Source organism: Thamnophis elegans, chromosome 3 (assembly GCF_009769535.1).
Source record: "Thamnophis elegans isolate rThaEle1 chromosome 3, rThaEle1.pri, whole genome shotgun sequence".
In the NCBI taxonomy this organism is placed as follows: Eukaryota; Metazoa; Chordata; class Lepidosauria; order Squamata; family Colubridae; genus Thamnophis; species Thamnophis elegans.
In genome coordinates, this window is record NC_045543.1 from 90,530,828 (window position 1) to 90,545,742 (window position 14,915).

General features: G+C 33.5%; 1 protein-coding gene across 1 annotated transcript in view; it reads left to right on the plus strand.

Moving 5' to 3' along the window:
- Positions 1–14,915, plus strand: part of FBN2 (fibrillin 2) — a 127,441-nt gene that overhangs the window by 44,574 nt on the left and 67,952 nt on the right. The window contains exons 15-21 of the mRNA XM_032214594.1: positions 580–702; positions 1,199–1,351; positions 2,521–2,574; positions 3,289–3,414; positions 5,366–5,491; positions 11,044–11,163; positions 11,856–11,993. Of these exons, the coding sequence (XP_032070485.1) occupies positions 580–702; positions 1,199–1,351; positions 2,521–2,574; positions 3,289–3,414; positions 5,366–5,491; positions 11,044–11,163; positions 11,856–11,993 (840 nt within the window). The remainder of the gene's footprint in view (positions 1–579; positions 703–1,198; positions 1,352–2,520; positions 2,575–3,288; positions 3,415–5,365; positions 5,492–11,043; positions 11,164–11,855; positions 11,994–14,915) is intronic.

The following is a 14,915-nucleotide window of genomic DNA, read 5'->3' on the forward strand; positions in this document are numbered from 1 at the left end:
AATTCAGTAGGAAATCAATGGTATATATTTTTTCTTTTGGGTAGTGAACAAAATACATGCATTAAGATGTTGGATAAGTTTAAACATCAAACAAATGAATGAGAGAAAAAAATGACTTCATTGACTTCTAATTCCTTTATGATAATATAAGCTTGTTCTTGGCTGAAGAAAATAGTTTTTTAAAAAGTGGTCCCCAAGTGTTCAACTGCATTAGGGTGTAGGCTATATCAGGAGTCTCCAGCCCCTGGTCTGTGGCCTGCTGGGAACTGGGCCATCGAAGCATCAAGTTTCATTTGTGCATGCACAGGATCTAGATTATATGCACGAAACCATCATTTATCCCCCTGCCATTGCCACTGATGGTCCGTGAAAGGTTTAGACCGCTGGGTCATATGATTGTGAATGTAAGATAGCAAACTTTTTTTAATGGTGGGAAATATTCATTGATTAATAAAGCCATATTAATTGTTTATCAAGCAATCTACTTAATAAGATTTTTGTTTATTTTAAAAAAATACGATCTATTGGTGTTCACATAGGGAGTACTAAATAATATGTACAATTTACTTTTTCTAATAGATATTGATGAATGCAAGACTCCAGGTATTTGCATGAATGGCCACTGCATTAATACAGAAGGATCATTTCGTTGTGATTGTCCATCTGGACTAGCTGTTGGAGTTGATGGTCGAGTTTGTGTAGGTTAGTATTTTATTCTACTTTAAGAAAACATTTTAGGTCTAACCTAGTTTTGAGATTTACTAGTGGTTTTCCAGTGCTAATTGGGTCCAACCCTGTTTATCTTGTTTTTTAATTAATCAGGCTCAGTTCAATATAATCACCTGTTGCAACAAATATATCTTAGATTTTAAAAAAAGTAATGTTACAAATAGTAGAACATGGATTCATTCATATCTGAAATAACATGTTTTTGTCAAATAAATTAATTGATAAACTTTAGTATGCTACTTAAGAAATAATTTGTAACATAGATAAAATACCCACTTAAAAACAGTAATTACATAAACCACAACTGGATGTTAGTATTTGACTGGTATAGAATTTTACGGAAATTCTTGGATTCCATATGAATCCATAAATTTTAGGTGTAAAAATTGGATTCATTTTTTAATTGAGAATGCATATTTATGTCATTATAGAGTAAGAATTTATATATTGTTTTCACATTGTTTCTTAGATACTCATATGCGAAGCACATGCTATGGTGGAATAAAAAAGGGAGCATGTGTACGCCCTTTTCCTGGAGCAGTGACAAAATCTGAATGTTGCTGTGCCAATTTAGATTATGGCTTTGGCGAACCATGCCACCCATGTCCTGCCAAGAATTCAGGTAATGGGATATAATTTTGGACTACATAACGTATGAATAATAAATTGTAAACAAATGAATTATAAATCTTGTCCATTGTTTTTTAAAAACAGGGTTTTTTATTATTATGAAGAACCTACACCATTTTGGTAGCATTACTAACAAAGAGAGGGAAACAAAGAGAGTTTTCCAAAGTACTATATTATATGTCTAGGACATTTGATTCTGCTGGGCTTTTAATGGTATTTCAAATCAGTTTCAGATGAAAGTATATCTCTTTGTTTTTCAGTGGGAGTTTTAATACTTGTGTATGTTTTTCTTAGGAAACATTATTTGTCTTTAAACCACAGACAATAATATAATATAGATCCCCTTTAAAGTTTATATTACTGAGAGCATTACACTTTTCTTATATACAAAAAAATCATGCTTTGCATAAAAAATCACAATGGATTGAATTCAATTTTAGTAAATAAAAAAGTATACCCTATAGCACAAAATAGGAATGTGGAAAGCAAAGTGTATGTGCACAGGACATTCATAATAAATTAATCCAAGCATTGAATTTAATTGGATCTAAATGTTGAACTGGATTCTGTTCCAAAAAGCTTATTTGATCATATTCCATAACATGCAAATAAATATAAAAACAGAGGATATTGAATATAAAAACCAATACTTTGCAACTTGTTTTTATTCCAGAAAAGCTTATTTTACAAACTTTGCCAATGGTAAATTATTAGTTGAGATACTGCTCTATTACAATGTAGTGTAATTGTCCAGGAATTTTGGAATCTGTGAAGGTGGGTGGTATATAACACACAATAATATTGTGAACAGGATAGTATTCTGTACTGTAAATGAAGATATAATCTAATGATTGTAATAGAAGGTTTGTTTCCATATAAGTAATGTGTGTACATTTGACTACATTTATCTTATTTAAAAACAGTAAATATGGTATAGTTACTATAGTAACATTAAAACAAATTATTTTGCTGTTATTTTAGGAAGTGTTTCTGAAGTTATTTTATTTATAAGAGAATGAAAATGATTATGTTGAGTGTATGAACAAGAGCAGAATTTTCAAAGAATTTAACTACATTCATTAAAATATTTTAAAATATTAAAACTTAATATAGTTGCTCTAATTATATTGTGTTTTGCTATTTTTATTTTCTCATGGGAAGCTGAGTTCCATGGCCTTTGTAGTGGAGGAGTAGGAATTACTGTGGATGGAAGAGGTAAAATATGCATATACAGAAAATAACAAATAACATTCATATACAGAAGTAAACCTAGTCTTTGATTTACAACTATAATTGAGCTCCAGATTATAATCATAAACTCTGCTGGCCATTAAGTGGATCATGACATGACTGCACTGATTTTTTTTCCTTTTTGTGGTAAATGCTGTGGTCATTATACAAAGTCATTAGGGACAATGGACATTTTTGCTGAAAAATTAAAGTAAATGCTGGTTTCCAGCAAAATATGTTGTAAAACGCTACAATAAGTTGTAAATGTCATCCAGTGGCTGAATGCCCAAAATGACCACAAGTGGTGGGTGACTTTCAGAACTTTGAATCCAGGTCATAAGTACCTTTTTGGGATTCATCGTAACTTTAAATGGTCACAAAGCGGCTGATGATAAGTCAAGGACTACCTGTATTCTTGTGCATGTAAACTGTTATAATGACTACATATTTTTCTTTAGAACCACATAGTATTGGGTTCATTCTGTTTTAATACATTGTAATATGTTGGATATTTTGATGATGCCATTTTTAAATAACAATGTATATGTCTCTAGATTTCTAACTAAGATTTTTTATTTTATCTATTAATGTTCATATTGAATATAAACCTGTGCTGACCTTTATGAATAATATATCCTTACTATTTAATAAAAAAAGGAACTGCAGAATATACTCTGACAGATTATATTATTATTGCAGATATAAATGAATGTGCTTTAGATCCCGATATTTGCTCTAACGGGGTTTGTGAAAACTTACGTGGCAGCTATCGTTGTAACTGCAATAGTGGATATGAATCAGATGTTTCTGGACAAAATTGTGTTGGTATGTTATATGAACAATATTCATTCTGAAACTATTTCTAATACCTTAAGATTTTGATACACAGAAAGAATAGGGACCTCTACTAGAGTATGTCTTCACTTACTATCAATAAGTTATTGACTTTGTATCCTATAACAGTTATGACCAATTTTTAACTGCATATAATATATTTAACCATATAATATCTACCTTCCAATATTATAGGGCAGTGTTTCTCAACCTTAGCAACTTGAAGATATCCAGACTTCAACTCCCAGAATTCCCAGCCAGCGAATGCTGGCTGGGGAATTCTGAGAGTTGAAGTCCGGACATCTTCAAATTGCCAAGGTTGAGAAACACTGTTATAGGGAATCATTTTCTTTTGTGTAAGAGCCAAGGTGGCGCAGTGGTTAAATGCAGCACTGCAGGCTACTGCTAGATCAGCAGGTCAGCGGTTCAAATCTCACCGGCTCAGGGTTGACTCAGCCTTCCATCCTTCCGAGGTGGGTAAAATGAGGACCCAGATTGTTGGGGGCAATATGCTGACTTTCTGTAAACCGCTTAGAGAGGCCTGAAAGGCCTATGAAGCGGTATATAAGTCTACTGCTATTCATTTTGTTTATTCTATTAAACATTGCCATTTTGTGGGAATTATGAAATACGTTGCTTGTCAGCCCCTGCGCCGCTGGGGCTTTAGCTACTTTAGCTATTTATTGAACTTTTGCAGTATAAATACATTTCCTATAAATAGAATGTGAGATCGTTTTCTAAAATCATAATTAATATCTTATCAATCCATTATTAGCATTTTAGAGGCTAATAAAAAATAAAGCCTTAAAAAAATCATTGTTATTTTTTATTATGTTCCATCATATAAGTATCACTAAGTATCACCACTTAAGCCCTTATATAGATATTTTTTCTCCATCACAATCTGTTATTATCTTCATGCCGAACTGTCCCTAGCCTAGTCCTTTAAGTCTTTCTAATCCATTGCCACAGTAACTGAGGCCATCTTTCTCCCTGATGTTTTCAGAGGGGTAGATCCTCACACAATGTGTCTGAAATGTAATATAGTAGTTTGAAACTGAACGTTTGTGCCTTGAGTGGGAATTCTGGGTTGATTTTTTTGGGATGATCAGCTTGTTTGTTTTTTTGGCTTGTATTCTCAGAAATCCAAAACTGAAAAGTTTTAGAACTCTTCCTATCCTGTTTCTTTACAGTCCAATTTTCGTCTACACAAAGTGTTATAGGAAATACCATTGTTTGCATTATTCTGAATTCTGTAAAGGTAGATACAACACAGCATTTGAATTTATTTTTCAAGGCCTTCGTGGCTCCTCTACTAAGTTCTAATCTTAGCAGTATTTTTTTCTTGACTATTTGTTATTTTTTTGTGGATAGTTGATCCTAAAACACAGAAGCTATCATCCATTTTGATATCTAGTTTGTCTACGGCACATTGTTGTATCTGCACAGTATGAATTGATGCTTCATTATTGTCCCTAATGTGACTCATGTGATTTTTGCATCTTCCTATGTTGCTATTTATTTGACTGCCACCCACTAGGTATAGGCACCTACTTGTTTTAGCTGAGCAATGGAAATAGCAATAGTAACAGCACTTAGACATATACTGCTTTACAGTGCTTTACAGCCCTCTCTAAGCAGTTTACTGAATCAGCATATTGGCCCCAACAATTTGGGTCCTTTTTTACCCACCTCAAAAGGATGGAAGGCTGAGATAACCTTGAGCCTGGTGAGATTTGAACTGCCAAATTGCAGGCAGTCACCATGAATAAAATGAATAAATTCACCATGAATAAAATGAATAAAATGAAGTCTCAAGAAATGAGGCAATCTATTATAGAAACACTTAGTAATGTGAAAATTAAGTGTAGGTATAGCTTGCTTATAGAAGAGCACATTCTCTAGCATATAAACTAATTTGAACTATTCATTTCTTTTCTAGACATTGATGAATGTTTTGTGAATCGATTATTATGTGACAATGGCCTTTGTCGAAATACGCCTGGAAGTTACAGCTGTGTGTGCCCAAAAGGATATATATTCAGCAGTGAAACTGACACATGCGAAGGTAATAATTTTTAATTAAAAAAAATAGGGATTCTGTTGTTTAATCAATTCTCTCATTAATTTAAATTGATAATATTAGTAAAGGTAAAGTACTTGATTACAGTAGGACTTCTTCCTTTTAAAAAATGTAAAGTGCCAAAAGTCTTCATTCTTATAAACTTTAATTGTAAGCTAATTTTTTAATTTTTGAGACATTAAAATAGACAAATCTTGAAGTCTGATTCACTAAATATTAATAAACTTTTCTGGACAAGTAGGACATATCTGGAGCTAAATTGAAAGCTAATTTGTAAAGTTGCATCAGTTTTTTAGTTGTTAGGGCAGATATTTTACAGAGTAACTATTCCTCTAAAAGCTGTTGGTGACGGTGGTGTATGGCATATTTGCTTAAATATTCTGGAAGTCTGTTTATGATATTAAATGAGAAGTACATTACTGGGTTTGAATGTTGGGCTATAATCTTTTGAAAAATATTACCATGTACTACAAAGTTAGCCTGATTTAGATAACTTTCTAAATTATTATCTAACATTTACATCTGCCGAACATTTACAACATGTAAAATCTGCATGCAAAGCAAAATGTGATTTGAATTATACATACGAATAGCAATAATTTTGAAAGGTGCTGCTTCAGTTCCAGTTGATTAACTGATCTATTATGAGATAGTATAGTGCTGTGGAAAAATAAGGCATCTGTGGTTGATAATGATAAGGCGATTGCCTTCATTTTGCCCACTGCCCAGTTTCAGAGGAAATGTGTTGTGTGCAGATAAATGTGGAGAAAACCAGCAAAATTTGAAGTGGTGAACTCAGTGAAGTAGTAGCATAACAATTTTGTTGCACAGGTAAAAGTTGAATGGTACTTTGTACAGCCATGCAGGAACTCATGTGTTCCTATAAGATTATCCATATTTGTACAGAACATGATTTCTTGTTCTTAAATAATTTTATGATAGCCATCGGAATCATAATCTTATATACCATGCTACAACATTGAAAATGCCCTATTGGACAATGCCCTACTTGTTTGTTAATAAAAGCAGTCTGTTTTCAGGGACATATTGTAGCCAATAGAATTCACAGTTCACTTCCAGGGACAGTTTAATTTTATCAATGCCCAATCAAGCAGCACTTCTCAAAGCCTTCCCAAAAGTTCAGTGAAAACTTCGCTCCTGATTTCCACATACCTTATGGTTAACATATACTCTTTCTACATATCTACATTTTGGTTCACTCTAAATAACCAGTTTCCATTATGGTCAAAATTTGAACACTTATTGAAAACCTTGTAAGTATTTTTAAAAAATCACATTTCTGTTGTAAAATCAGGATACATAAATATATCTGCGTAAAAATATATTGATGCAACAAATAACACTGCAACAAGAGTTATTTTATGTAACACAATTCGGTTCAATTGGAAGTAGATTCTGTTGAACCCTGGGAGACTTGCATTAAATAAACATGCTTAGCATTATAGTGCATGTCAATGTTTTAAAAGCTGTCCACCAGATGGATATTTTTTTCTTTATAGACCTCTAAATCTGGTTTAAAGAGTTGGGGGAAACCTCCAGAGTAGATTTGTTGTAGAAGACAATAAGGAAGAAGAACTAAGGGAAATCAGATTGCAGGATATTTGAAGTTGTCCTTTGTTGGGAGTTTAGATGGTTGCGTATGTGTTTTAATATTTTAGTACTATGGAGAATTTATTAAAAAATGAAGGCTGAAATAGTACAACAAAGAGATGCTAACTGTATCTGTTTATCTTGATATTTAGCTTCAAAGAACAGCTGTAGCTATAAACATGTTCACGCTGTTATACATGAATCCAGAACACAAACAACGATACATAAATCATTGTAATGTAATCACAAGGAACATTTCAGATGTTGGCTTTGACTTTCAAGAAGAAAAAAAATAACATAATAGTTTTATAGCAGGAGAAAATTCAGCTACGCTAAGTTTTTAATGTAGAAATTACAATGAAAAATAGCCTGTTTATAATCTTTATAAATCTTTTTTTCTTTAACATTTTATTAGATAAAAAACTCCCTAAAACCTGTTCTAAGATGATTGCAAACTCTTATAAGCGTATTAAAATATTGAATAATCTGGGCTTAAATCTATGAGAAACAGAAATGAAAGTTGTCATATTTTTTATTTTGTTTTAAATAATGTTATTTAGTTCTTAAACTGCTATGGCAAATATATAAAATACTCAAGGGTGCATTAAAACAAAGAAAATAGAGTGTTGCAAAATGTAACACTATAGTCCACTACAAACCATATAAGAATAGGACTTGTCTTAAAAAGGTTTACATATAAATTACCTGTAGTAAATAATAGTAATAGTAGTAGCTCTACTGGGAACAGCTTACAACCTGCAGTGATATCTCTAACCATCAGACATCAACAACTGCCTATTCCAGGTCCTTGGCAAGGACTTACTATGGATAAAAATGACAAATAGCAATAGCAATAGCTCTTAAATATACCACTTCATAGTGTTTACAAATATCAGCATATTGCCTTCAACAACCTGGGTACTCAAATCCAGTCTAAACATTTGGTTGACTGTGTGACGAACCATAATTTATCAAATTTATATGCTATCAAACTGCCAACATTTCTGGGTTTAGAAATAGTTAATTTTAAACAAGAAACCTCACAAAACAAAAAGAGTACAAAGATGGCTGAGATAGCATATCTAAAGCCAGGTCTTCAGGACCTTTCAAAATTCCAGTAGGGTGGGACTGTTTGCATTTTGGAGGAATCTCATTCCAGAGGGCAGGTGCTATTACAAGAAGATGTGTTTCCATTTTTCTTCTTCAAATAATTATTATTTACTATTATTATTATTTACTATTATTAACTACCTCCTCCATTCTATAATTCAATAAATAATTGTATATTTTCTTAATCAATTTATCCTCCGTACCTTGTAAAATCTTGTCTAATTCTTGCAGTTATTTTGGAATCCATGTTGTTCTTTGTCCTTCCTATATCTTGCCTGAATTTGCATGTATGGCCACCAATCGATATCTGTGCCCTGCTCTTTTAGTTCTGGTCTCGTTTTCAATTCCCCCTGCTCATTTAGTAAATATTTGTATCTCTTTATTTTACCTATATCTAACACGTTTGGATAGATAAATGCTTCCATCGTTGAAAGCCAATTTGGTACTTTAGTGTAATGCTTAACTTTAATTTTTTTTGCCATACTTGTAGCAGATAGAAAATGTGTTTTCAGCACCCAATAGATAACATTGTTTAACAGAAGGAACCTGCAGTGTGCCAACCCTACTACCTTGAATCAAGCAGGCAGATATTATGCGACACAGGGGTCCATCAAGTAACCAGGCCCTATGCTATGTAAGCCTTTGAAAATAACAACCAGCATCTCTAATGACACCTAGAAGCATGTGCATAACGGAACTGGAAGAGAGAAGCTGGTCAGTGTGCATGCGTGCCAGACCAGCTGGCAAGCACACATGAGCACCATGGAACCCAGAAGAGCAGCTGATTACCTTGCACATGCACACCGGCTGCTCTCTTCTGGGTTCCTGCGCGCATGCGCACATTCCAGTTTCAGCTGTCAGTGCCGAAAAGGTTAACTATCACTGATCAGGGCATAACTGGCATAATAGATGAAACTGTGTAAAAGTCTTGTCTGACCACCCGTGAGTGGGAAAATGCTAAACATGGAATATTACCAGAATATTACCAGCCACTTGGGCTTGGTAGGTTTATTATAATTAATAATATGTCTAGAAATATAAAGTTACAAGAACACAGACATTTACAGTTCACTTAAATGGTGGACATATTTTAAAAGAGCAAATTTTCTCCATGCCCCTGGCAATCTCTTAAATTTATGAGAGTTTCTAAACACTAAACATGTGTAAAGTTAGCAGAAGAGAGAGGGAGAAGGAGACGACTGGGGAAAAAAAAACCCTTCTATTCATTTGGCACCCAAAAAAGGCTATTTGGCCAAAGTCACAAGGCACACTTTCTAATCATTAGAAGTGATTACAGGACATAAATACAGATTCCCCATTTCCACCTAACCTCTTGAGAAATTTGCCAGCATTTTTATTGATATATAGTCTTTATAGAAACTCAAATTCATTTAGATTAAGTAAAACAGAGTTTTCAGTACCTTGTCCAAGTTCATTTTTTCCCCAAATTGAATTGCTGATAGAATTTAGGGATGTGTAGATATGCAGATGTGTTAATGTCTGATACATTAAATAATAAATTCATTGTATTCCATTTTCATTGTCATTTACAGTTTATCAAAATATTCAAAATGGTTGTTTCAAGGATTTTAAACTCAGAAAACCCCCTCCCTCCAAGTCTAGAATTTCACACAAGCTCATGATAAAATGGGACATGATCTGCCCTAACTGATCAGGCAGTTAAAAGCAATAGGAGGTCCTTTCTAGGTTTCTTGCTGTGACATTAAGCCATTGAGAACTCTTCCTTGTCTTGTCTGATTGTTCCTTTGACAACATCTCTTTCCCTTGTTTATCTAATACATTCTCACATACCATTACTGGTTGTCCCCAATTTGAATGTCTAAAGGTTGTCCATTGTACCATTTAATCATTAGCAGACTATTAATAGACATGTTCGGCCTAGAAGTCAGAACAACATACTGGAAAAGTGGTACAGGTATTCTTGCCAATAAAATAAGTGTATTAATCTTAGTTATACCAGATATGAAACAGACACATGAACTACTACTATATTGTAATGCTAATTAACAGAATCTTACAAGTCTGAATGTATAAATCTCCACTGTTCCTTTTGAAGCCTGTAAAGTTAGGGAGGGTGTCTTCTGAACCTCTTTCTCCACCCTTTATGTAGCTGTGGCCTGTATCTTCTCTTATCTGATTATTCTCTAAGCTGTATCACTTTGCCCTATTTCTCAAGGTCTTTTTCATATACCATTTACACAATGCCTAAGTCACTAAAAACAACGCTTATTTATCTTTCTGCAATTAATACCAACCGTCAGATGATATGTCTTCACATGGAACTACTTAAACACAATTGTGGAAAAAATGGAGGAGAATAGATTATTGCAATCACACACACCTCTCTTATACAATATTATTTTCCAAACTCTGTCTGAGTCAGTGGAGTCACAACACAATTAGTTTATATAGTTTTTAAAAATATCTTAAAGCTGTATGAGCCATAAATGAAAAAAAAAAACAATTTTTGGACATATTGTTGCACAGAACATGCTGCTTCCATTAAAAAGTATTCTTGATTTCTCACAAAACAGTTATTCTGGAAAACTGCTTCAGTTGAAATTCTTATATATTTCTAGGTTATTTGAGGTAACCAATTATCACTTACAAAATTATGCAGGCACTGTTATCTGCCTGTCATACATTCTTTGCATTATAGACATTTAATTCTTTTCTTAGATCTGTGAACACATTTTCCAGACAATCTGGCATAATGTTGTTATGGCAAGATTCATACATTATAATATTTTCCAGAAACATACAGTGAGTCTGACATGTTTCCTTCTGCATTATAGATATAAATGAATGTGAAAGCAGTCCTTGTGTCAATGGTGCTTGCAGGAACAATCTTGGGTCTTTCATCTGTGAATGTTTATCTGGCAGCAAATTAGACTCTACTGGCTTCATTTGTATTGGTAAGTCTAATGATTTCTTTTTTTTAAAAAAGTATGGATTTTTTAATTTGTTTTTACACAATAGTCTTTAAAATAGAAAAGAAGAGTATATGGTAATATCCAAGAAATAATATAGCTGAACAATAGCTCCATACAATATCTTACTTGGTGACATTCTAATTAAAATTCATTTTTCAGCAAGAAAATGCTATCAAACTTCAGAAAAAAAGTTTCAGAATATGTTACAAAAAGAATTTGTCTTTTATTTAGTGAAACTTAAATATACCTCAGAGGAAAAATAAGCTGTAATTCATGATTGGTACATTTATTACATTTAGAAAAATCCTAATTGTTTGCTGTTAATAGAAGAAGAATTAATATTTAATTAGGAGTTTTCTGATTTACTGATAAGGTCTCCTCATGAACTGTGCCAGTTGGGTGGCTCACAATAATTGAAAGCAAGAAATTATAAGAAGAACCAATTAAAGGGAATAAATAATATTTTAAAAAAGGCATGAAGAACAGGCTGGATAGAATGACATTGCCTTATTTATAGCAGTACTATATTGTAGCAGCAAAATTTGACAAGCCAGTTTGAAAGGCTCTAACAGTAAATTTCTACAAGATCAGTAGTTATTTTGTGTTCATTTATAATTAATATGCTTTACCACAGATGAATTAGGAAGGCCTTATTGTGTTTGACTTTCCTGTAGATAGTCTGAAAGGAACATGCTGGTTGAACATCCAAGATAATCGTTGTGAAGTAAACCTTCATGGAGCTACTTTGAAATCAGAATGCTGTGCTACTCTGGGAGCTGCTTGGGGTAGCCCTTGCGAGCGTTGTGAATTTGGTATGATTTCTACTTAATAATGTTTTCTAAATCCTATACATACCTTACATATTTGTGTATGTAAGTAGACTTCAACTTCAGTAGAACATGTATATGACACAGTTTACTTTGTGTTAAAATTATTTATTATTATTATTTTGTTTTATTATTTTAATCTATATTAGTTTTAATGCTTTTAGGCTCTCCAAAGACATCTCTGAGGTGATAGGTAACATAGATAAATTTAATAAACAAACTTATTATTTATATGCATGAGTATAAAAGAATACTTTCATTTTACCTACGTTTTTAAACATATAATTCCAAATTTTAGATTTTTTTGTAGATTAAAGTTAAAATTTTATTTATACTTCTTGGAATATTGTAATGTAGTTCTCAATTAAAATAAAAGTAGTCCTCGACTTATGACCATAATTGAGCCAGGAATTAAAGTAGTAGGTCTGGGGTTATAAGTGATAGCATTATGTGAGGGCACCATATTTTTTTACATCTTTTTCAGTAGTTGTCAAGTGAACCCTAACACAATGGCTGTTTTTTTTTTACTGGTAACCAACATTAAATGCTAGAAACTATAGAAAAAAAAGCTATAAAGCTGCAAACATGTTCACGTAACCACAAATGGCCATAAATATAAGCTGGTTGCCAAGTACCCAAAATATGATTATGTGAACGAGGTAGGGGTAACCATCATAATTCAAAAATGACTCTTAAGTAATCTGTGGGTATTGTAATTTTCAACAGTTATTAAGTAACAAGACATATGTTGAAGACTACCTGTAGTTTTTATGTGTTGATATTTTTTTTTAAATTTCAAGTGCATTTATGCTGCTTTAATCATTCTGCCTTTTGGCAGCTTATAGTAAGTCCTTGACATAGGACTGGAATTGAGGCCAGAATCACAAGATTGTGGTTGTTAGGCAGGACACTATATTTTTTTTTTGTAGTGATCATTAATCAAATAAAACAAATCCATTTTACCCAATGGAAATTTTATTTGCTGGAAGCCAGAAGTAAACACCTGAAATCTGCAAAAATAAATTAAAAAATCGCAGTCATGTGATCACAGGACACTGCAGGTGGCTATAAAGGTGATCCAGATGCCAAGAATCGAAATGAAAACACAGGATTGGAGGGGTGTGTGCAGCCATTGTAACTTTGAAATTAGTCTGTAAGTAATTTTTGGAAGGGAGGTCTGTCATAACTTTGAATGGTCACTAAGAGGCCTGTCATAAGTCAAGGGCTGTCTATAGTACAGCAATATCATTTTTTTAAAAAAAGCTGAGGTTTTGGCAGCTCCTTAAGTACCAGGAGTGAAGCTACAGGTCTTATTTCTGATGTATGGGTATTCTTGAAAAGTTTTTGTGTTTCACGTTCTTTCCACTGAATCTGATTGGAACCCTGGGGGCAAGTGACCATGCAATATTGGAATTTAACATTATACAAATACAAGTACTAAAACAAAGTCAAACTAGAGTCTTGGGCTTTAAAGAGCTAATTTCAATAAGCTTAGAGAGAGCTTGGGAAGAATTCCATGGATGAGAATCCTCAAGGGGAAAACAACTCAAGAAGCTTTGGAAATTGTGAAAAATGAGAAAGCCCAGTCTAGCAAAATACCAATGAAGAAGAAAAATAACAGCTCCCAAAAGAAACCAGCATGGCTGCATAAAGAACTCTCTGACAAATTGAAAGACAAAAAAGATAAGTATAAAAAGTGAAAAGAGGGGGACATAACTAAGGCAGAATATCAGCAAATAGCCTGAGCCTGTAAAGATGAAGTGAGGAAAGCTAAGGCTCACGATGAAGAAAGGTTTGCCACAAAAGTAAAAAATAACAAGAAAAAAAGTTAAGGAAACAGTTGGTCCATTGCTGGGAGAAAGTGGCAAGAAGGTGACAAGCAACAGGGAGAAAACAGAACTATTTAACTCATTTTTTGCATCTGTCTTTACACAAAGGGATAAAAGAGTCCAACCTTTCAAAAACAGCACCACAAAAATCAGATTAGGAACACAAGTTGAAATAGGGAAGAAAATGGTAAGTGAGCACCTGTCTACCCTAGACAAGTTCAAATCACCAGGACCGGATGGATTACACCCCAGAGTTCTGAAGGAACTGGCAGACAAGATCTCAGAACCACTGAACTATATATTTCAGAGCTCCTGGAGCACCGGGGAACTGCCAGAGGACTGGAAAAGAGCTGATGTGGTTCCTATCTTCAAAAAAGGGAAAAAAAACAGATCCAGGAAACTACAGACCTATCCGCCTGACTTAAATACCAGGAAAGATTCTGGAAAAGATAATCAAGCAACAAATTAGCGAACACCTAGAAGTAGACAAAATAATAGCCAAAAGCCAACATGGGTTTGTCAAAAACAGATCATGCCAGACTAATATTATTGCATTCTTTGATAGTGACAAAATTAGTGGACCAAAGGAATGCCATCAATATAGTTTATTTGAACTTCAATAAGGCATTTGATAACCTACTACTAGATGAAATAGAAGAATGTTGGTTAGACAGCATCACCACCAGATGGATTTGTAACTGGCTGACCAACCGCACACAACATGTAGTCCTCAATGGAACTGCATTTACATGGAGGGAAGTATTCAGTGGAGTACCCAAGGCTCTATTTTAGGCCCTCTTCAACATCTTCATCAATGATTTGGATGAGGGAATAAATGGGGAACTCATCAAATTTGCAGATGACACCAAGCTGTTAGGAATAGCCAACACTCCAGAAGATAGGCTTAAGATACAGAAGGATCTTGACAAACTTGAACATTGGGCACTATCTAATAAAATAAAATTCAATGGTGAAAAGAGTAAGGTTCTACATTTAGGCAAGAAAAACGAAATGCACAGGTACAGTATAGGTGGTACCTTGCTCAATAGTAGTAACTGTGAGAGGGATCTTGGAGTTC